This window comes from Tribolium madens, unplaced genomic scaffold (genome assembly GCF_015345945.1).
Source record: "Tribolium madens isolate multiple individuals breed KSU strain unplaced genomic scaffold, Tmad_KSU_1.1 Scaffold_96;HRSCAF=242;Tcas5.2_LG5, whole genome shotgun sequence".
NCBI classification, from domain to species: Eukaryota; Metazoa; Arthropoda; class Insecta; order Coleoptera; family Tenebrionidae; genus Tribolium; species Tribolium madens.
Window position 1 is genome coordinate 5,929,352 of NW_025401068.1, and position 8,072 is coordinate 5,937,423.

At 34.1% G+C, this 8,072-nt stretch overlaps 2 protein-coding genes across 2 annotated transcripts; both read right to left on the reverse strand.

Moving 5' to 3' along the window:
* Window positions 1-694: 694 nt before the first annotated feature.
* On the reverse strand, window positions 695-3,060 carry LOC123013064 (diacylglycerol O-acyltransferase 1). The gene is made up of 7 exons (XM_044411381.1): window positions 2,735-3,060; window positions 2,234-2,362; window positions 2,096-2,190; window positions 1,988-2,040; window positions 1,836-1,941; window positions 1,311-1,789; window positions 695-1,263 (listed from the first exon to the last, which is right to left on the reverse strand). The coding sequence occupies exons 1-7, from the start codon at window positions 2,842-2,844 to the stop codon at window positions 757-759; spliced, it is 1,479 nt and encodes a 492-aa protein (XP_044267316.1). The 5' UTR covers window positions 2,845-3,060; the 3' UTR covers window positions 695-756.
* Window positions 3,061-3,281: 221 nt separating this feature from the next.
* Window positions 3,282-6,518, reverse strand: LOC123013065 (protein slowmo). The gene is made up of 3 exons (XM_044411382.1): window positions 6,370-6,518; window positions 6,155-6,320; window positions 3,282-4,153 (listed from the first exon to the last, which is right to left on the reverse strand). The coding sequence occupies exons 1-3, from the start codon at window positions 6,399-6,401 to the stop codon at window positions 3,680-3,682; spliced, it is 672 nt and encodes a 223-aa protein (XP_044267317.1). The 5' UTR covers window positions 6,402-6,518; the 3' UTR covers window positions 3,282-3,679.
* Between the last annotated feature and the right edge of the window lie 1,554 nt (window positions 6,519-8,072).

Consider the following 8,072-nt stretch of genomic DNA (forward strand, 5'->3'; position numbering starts at 1 on the left):
ACATTTTTAAAATGAATTTAAATCCGCTGTTCATCGAGTACTGTATCATTATTTCGTTATTGCATCAGTTTTAAGACTCTACACCGTAATTTAAATACAATCAATCTTTATTTATCCAGAAGTCAATTCCACGAATTTAAGCCCGACCTACAATTAAGTTTCTAATTACTTTAAGTGAATTATGCAAACAAGTCTGTAAAATAATTACAATAGAAATTTTTCGCGACTCAGGGATATTCCTAGTACGTACCCACACAACAAGTTTACTTAAAGTTTATTACGCTCGACCATGCATGCCAGCAAGCGCCATCATTTATCAACTGTATTTTAATTTATCTCGATAATTTATAGATCAGCTTTGTGCAAAAATCCGCAACACACTCGAATTAGTGAGAAATGAAAGGATTGAAACAATGAGAATTGCGGCAAAGTTCAATTAAATCATTTTTCTCGGATCTATTCCACTTGATTGATTCGTGGCGGAAAAAACTTTGATAAAATAAAGTGAGAGTTAAATTAAACATTACATTGGCAGGTTGATTTGTTGAGTGCATAACTGCGTATGTATTGGAATGTTAATTAACATCAATATCATATCTCTCAGCCACTAATAAAATGTTTTTTCGCTAAATTATTTACTCGAGTAAGTTCAAGTGAACCGTGACGTGATTACCCGGAAAATCAAACAAAAAACTATTTTCTCACAGGTTTTATTAAACAATGGTAACCAATAAAAAACTTAAGCCTAATCAGTCGTTACACATGCCCGTAGTCCTCCAACAATGACTGCCCATAATGAGTGATAACATAATCGTGGTAATACATCATGATGCAGAGCGGTTGACCAATTATCAGCGACGCCCAAACCACGATATTGCCCATCCTGGCTCCATAAGTACGTTCCATGAATTTGGAAATGTTACTGAGCGGAACCTGACCCATCATGCCCATGAACGCCCAAATCTTGTACGTCTTCAATGGGACACTGACCATGTATTCGTGGAAGAAGGCACTGATGAAAAACACAGTGATACCAGCAACTTGTTTGCCATAACCCAGCTCTACTAAAGGAAAATACAAGTGTCTCAACGCCCATCGGTGCACCGGCAAATTCCACGTGCGCCAGAACGTGTCAATGTTGTTGGCATTCCACCAATCCCCGTAGAAATTCCGATCGGCGAAATGCAACACTTCTCCTAATAAATTAAGCCACGAGTTGAACAGAATGTAAAACATGCACAGCCATGCTAAATGGTTGGGGATCTGGAAAAAAACAACAAGGTTTAGTAGACAACAATCCGGGGAATTACCGCTAGTTTCAGTAATCTTTCAGACGCGAGTGCTATGTCCATGTTGCTGAAAGGAATGAGAGAGTTCTTCACGGAGGGAATCATGTATTGCTGGAAGATGCACAAGATTAATTGGATGCCCGCCAAAACTTCGAAAATTCGTTTCAGGAGGAAGCGTTTCCGTATTCGCTCCGTCCGAGGGAAATTCAATTCGTAACACAGAGTGGGGGCACACAGGAAGTAAAATAAGTCTTTTAAATTCAAATTGTCAGGGTATTGCACTAGAAGTTTTTCCGTATTGCTTAAGTCGTCCTGGGAGTCTTTGTGATTTTTGTTACTATCTTCGTCTTTTGGCAAGTTGTTGTAAGAGAGGGACTGGCGACGAAGACTCTTATTGTTTGAATTTTGGCGCGCGTTTCTGCACCATAAATTAACCTGGATGTAGGACCATAATTTCAAAAATAAGACACTATACAGGGTGGTAACAGTTGAAGCGCCCACTGTAAACGTCCAATTATATTTTTACAACAGGTTTCGGAAGTTTACCTAAACTAAAGCCATCTTTGTAGTGTATAACAACCATTGGTAGAAAAATTAAGACTAGAAGATTGACCACATGTATCATCATTCCCATACTCCGGGAAATGATTTCCTTAAAACTCAAATTAATCATGATAAAACCTACTCGAAATACTTACAACGGCAAGAGCTTTTTCGGTGAGTAGACAAAAAATTATGGGAACCACCGAATCTGTAAAAAAGCGGTGCCATTTCTGTTCAGTTTTTTCTTGTCACACAAAACTTACAGAGTATCAAAACTATGGACGGATGCTCTGTTCCTTGTTCATCTTGGCCGGTTAGTATGTAAAACCACTGGATCGGATCCACTCGAATGCCATACCTGTCTCAGTCATGTAAAACAAACACTCTGTATATGTACTTACTTGATAAAATTCTCGAGTAGGAGACGCAACCCGCCGATTGACAACAACAAAAAGGCCCAATTGACAAATCCTGTGAAATTCTCGAAGCCCGAATTCCATGACAGCAGCGAATCGCGCGGTTTATGTATCCTAAAATTTAAATTTCGCGCGGCGTTAGTGGTACCAATCGCCAATTGTAGGAATACTCGAGCAAAGCACATGGCTTCAAGTATGACTTATGGGTTTAATTACCACTAAATGTGGTAATTTTCTGTCGGAATTGTATTATTTTTTTATTGAATATAATTGGTTTGACTTTGCGGTGTTTAATAAAAAAATTAAAAACCCCAAACGAAATTGACTAACCTCACAAAAAAGTGTCAAAAAATGTCAAACGATTTTGGAAAGTGAGTTATATAATGCCTTTTTTTTTGTATGAACTGTGTTTACAAAGCGTATTGTGGCTTATAATTACAATTATCTGCAATTAATTTCAAGGGTAATTGGAAATGCTTGTCTTACGGCTTATCGGGTTGTGATTTCCTGACTTTTTGTTCGACGGCTTGTATTTCTTCAGCTCTCGTAACACTTTGTGCTCTTCTGTATCTGATACCTTCTTGTTCACCTGACATCTTCGAGCCGACACTTTCACATTTATCGCTTTTTCGAGTGTCTCAAACTGATAAATGGAAGAAATAAACACGGACATACATCTAGCATAGTTTAAGGGGGGTTATCAGACCGCACTGACGTCGCGACAATTATATTAAACAGAGATAAATACACCGAAATAGTACGTACGGAAAAGAGAGCAACCATAACCATGTGTGAAGCAGTCTCCAAAAGGAGTGGATTTGGAAGGTAATTTTAAATGAAAGTCATCCGGAAAGTAGTTTTGGGGCAAATTAATTACTCCAGGGAGGCTCCTAAAATACGGATTCGGACCTAACCCAACCCGCGGCCTTTGACCGCCGTGACTTTATCTTATCAATAGACTCCAGACAAAGTTCACTGTGTGCCACCCATGATTCATGGCTTAAAATTGTGTAATAAAGTGGACAAAACTCGGTTCAAGTGCACGAGAATTTATTAACAAGAATTATGTACAGCTAGTCTACAACATTCATTCAAGGAATGTCAATAAATAAATTTCATTATTTATAACACTTATTTACAATTAATGTACATCACATAACCCTACAACAGGTAGCTCTGTACAATTTTTCGCAACTGTTCTAATTTCCCAACGTAAAAAACTAGAGCAACGGCCATTTGTAATTAAAAGATGTCAATTACTATATCTGAATTAAATCCAAACAGCACCCACTTTAGATGAAAAATTGTACCCAACTAATCAGCCTTACAAACAATTTAAAATCACTTAAGTTGAGATTTAAATAAATTAAATGCTAATACTTTGTCATTTCAACAAAATCAAGTAAAAAAAAACCTAAATTGACAATTCCACTAAAATTCTGAGAAATTCCCCGATCGTAGATTTTGTATATCATCGAAACTCTTTTTGGCCTTCTGCGAGATATCGTCCATTGATTTTTTCGCACTTGATGCTATGTCATCTATGGATTTCTTTGTCTGGTTAAGGATCTCGTCTGTGCTCCTCGTTAAATCCTTTACTTCATCGTTCAACTTTTTTATTACCCATTCCATGGCCTGTCTGCCTTTCCCGGCATTGTTTGAGATTTTGTTAGTGAGGAGGTCCTCCATGTAGGTGTTGAGAGGGACTCCCTTCACCGTAACTACGGCTTCTTGTTTCAAGAGAGTTTTGCTCGGGTCTGATGGATGCGGGAGGTAGTTAAGCGTCTCGTGGACGGCGATGTGTCGACAAAAGGTTAAATTTATTGTCCTGAGGATCATACGGCGAGCGAAAGGGTCCACTTCAGAGTGCTCGCGGGCGTAACATACTTTAGCAGAGCCGATTATCTGAAACAAGAAAATAAAGATTGAGTAAAAACAAAATACTATCAATAAAGGAAAGAAACACGTGTGGCCAGCGTTTAATGTTGCGACAAAATACAAATTATAAATAGTAAAGTCTAATCCAATCAGTTAATTAAATATACATGTATGACCATTGTTTTTAGCTATGTAGAGGATATCTATATTTATTTATCCGGTCGTTTTAAAATAACTCAAAACCTTGACCAAGCCCAAAGTTTCTTAAAATTTTCCTAATGATATAAAAATAACTACAAAAAAAGAAGTAACATTGAGAAAACATATCTAGGCATAAGTGTAATAATTTTTTTATATAAAATTATTTCAAACTAAATCGAATTTGACTCGTATTATCCACCTACTACTACCACCCACGAACACATAACAATGGAATATTTCTAAGCAAACGTCGTTCCAGGTTTCATAAACTGTTATAATAATAAAAGAAAAATTAAAAAACGGAATTTGTGACCCATTCAATTGTTAATACTGTCCTAATAAAAACGAATGGAAAAATTGTCATGTTAATTTATAATTTCTAATTAAGAAATCATGTTACTAATAAATATTATTAAATAAACGATGCAATTCTTGTGAAATACACATCATAATTGCAAATGCAAAACTACTACGTCTTTGGTAAGAAAACTATGTTGGCTTTGGTAAAAATACTTTTCAATCATAACATCTGAATGTGTAATCTAATTAATAAACTATAAGCAACTTGATTCAAGCCCTATTACAAGGAATTAAAATTAGAGGAAAACAATTTATTAACAATGCAATTAAACATTATTTTAAATCATGAAGCAAACGAAAAGATTTAATAAATACATACATACTAATTATAAAATAAAAAGAAAAAATTGTTACATACATATCTTATTTGGGTATTTTTTTATTTGTTCACACTGATAACCAATTTTATATAAATATGGCTACGAAAAAACTGTCATGGTAATTTGTGCTGCTTATCTAATATAATAAAAAAAAAAATAGTTAAATGAAACATTTTGCAATATTGTGGACTTTATTCTTTTTTTATCTTATGGAAAAACTAGAACTGAACATTTATAAATGAAACAATCAGTTAACATAAACCGTTTACAATTGAACAGGATTTTTCAGCTGATTCAGTTGGCTTGGAAACAAAGCCAACTCCGACTCTGATATCCTATCATTGCCAAATTAACTGTAATCCTTATTTATCAATAAAAATTACAAAATCTGTAACATAATTTTGCAAGCATTAATTTATTTTTATTAATTAAAACGGATTAAAGACTCTTAAAGACATTGTAAACTTTGATAAATATAAAAATTGCATTTTTGCAAATAACAAAAAACCAGAAAAGAAAGTAAAAATTATGCAAGATTAAAACCACTAGAAATTATAATGTATAAGCAATGATGCAATAAACGAAAGTGAAAATTTTCTATTAATTGTACATAGTTTACTCCGGGGAATTTTTTTAGTGTGATGTCATTGTCTTCTGGGAACTCCCCCATATTTCACCTGTTGATAAGGCACAATACCGACATGACCTTGCCTTACCAACGACCTTATCTCCCAGGTCATGGAAATTCTCCCACAAGATTTCCATTTTCAATTGGAAATCAATATCTGCGGAAGACAGTTGTGAATAATTAAAGCTTGACCTTTTCTACGTCCATCCACCCGTTTTTTCATTGATCCCCAAACTCTGGACCGCGTCCCAACAATTCGGAATGCACTTCACGTGCTGTCCAAAGGTCAGAATTGTGCACAAGGCTCGGATCTACGCGTGGCTTTATAGCCCCGTGCATAAGGCTCACAATCGGCCAATCACTTGCATTCCAGAACACTCATCGAAACCGTGGCTTAAGTAACAGACAAAAGACAGACATTGTTATCTCGTTAAGCGTCACTTTAACGTCATGCCGCACGTGTTTTAAAAATAAAAAATTGGCACCCTTTCAGTAATTTGAAAATTTTATGTAACTTACAGCCTGGGCCCATTTGGGGAAGTACCAAATCGAGCTGACTAACCGATGTGTGTGGAGGACCCCATCGACGACTTTTCGCTCCACGACGTCTGTCCCGATCACTGCCGGGTTATGGGGGTTGGGATACTTCCTCCATGCAGCGGTGGCCACGGTCTCCCATGGGTGACTGAATTCCCAACAATTAGCTTAATTCCACATGAATTCATTATACTCACTTGAAAGTGTGTTCACTCGTCCAGATTTTCATCTTGGTTTAGAGAGGCTTTATTTCAATTTAACACTAAACGAGATCACAGGACACAACCGCCTCCGAACTACTTGACAGTTGTGACGGGAATATTCCGCGTTGCCAAACTCGCCGAGTTAAATGTTTCTAGGATGACGATGGTGGGGGTATGGCGGTAAAGTTTGAGTTGGAAAAAAGCCAAGAAATTTTTAGGTGAAGGTGGAAGAATTTTTTGTTTAGGTGTGGGAAGTTCTATGCACTATGAATTGTTTATTTTGGGGTGATCGAACCGACTATTGTAAATTACGTTTAAATCAAAGTCGAGGTTCGGAAAATTGGGTCAGATAAGGAGTGATAAAGTTTGCAGTTTGAGTAATTTCATGTTTTTGACAAAATTAACACCAACTTGTTACTTTTTTGGCTCTTATCAGCAAAACAAAACTATTCACGTACAAAAAATTTGTTAGTTTCCACTTTACGGAAGTCTAGTACTTATTTAATTGGGTTATTTATGTATAACAACACTGACCTTGTGGATGAATCCTAACTTTTTCCATGATGTAGGATGTAGGCTATTAAATTTTGTATGAAATAGTAAAATAAAGAAAAAAAACTCGTGTTTACGAAGACTGATTAATTAGTTTTACTTAAAATTTTCTTCTCATTTTGACTGTCTAACACTAACTCAACTTTACATTGAACTCAACCTGATATTTCTATATTTCTTTAAACAAAATTTAATTAAATTTAACGTTTTATCATTTTGACAAAAACTTTTTAAACTTAAAATTTGGCATTCTAGTCCTCAAATCTAAAATATCTCAGCTCACCATCAAAATTTCGGATTGAAAGTAAAAAAATTTTGATGGCAGAATCAAATATCTATTATACTCTTTAAAAAAACTGAAAAAACCTCATTTGAGTCTTGAGTTACCTCTGATTTTTGGCCTAAGTATAGAATAATAAATAAATAATAAATAAATAAATAATAAATAAATATTAATAAAATAATAACAAAAAAAATAATATATTATTTTTAATGCTTATTTAAAGATTGGAAATTCTAAATTTTTAATTGACAAATAGAAGTTTAAAGCAAGAAGTGAAAAAGTCATAACATAAACTAAACATTTTACTTTTTTACGTTTAAAAACGTTTTAACTTTTTTCAATTTGTTATTTTGAAATAAGAATAAACCAATTTATCCAAAATCCTAAGTTTGATATATTTCACATTTAAGCCAAATTATGCCGAACTTTCGTGTTTAAAACCTAAAAATTCGGGTATCGAAATTGAAAAACTTTTCAATTTTAAAAATAAGAAGTTAAACCTTTGTAGAAATTTGTTTCAAAAACCATTTGCCTATAATGCCCAATATTATAAATATTTTTAAATATAAAATTTTGAATTTAAAAATAAAAGAACAAATTTTTAAATTAAATGTTTAAAATAAAACTGAAAAAAATAAACTAGTTATAATAAAAGCTGGATTCACTTGTTTTGCGTCAGAAGTAAATATTTTGTAAAACTTAATTTAAAAACTTTTTGCCTATTTTTTGAATTTTGACTTCAAGATAAATAAAAAGTTCCTACTGACCCACTGTAGGTCCTAATTCTGATGTAATATATTTTAGCAAAGTTTTTTTTTTCATAAGATAAAACGGAGTCAGAAATGAGTTGTGAGTTCTTTAT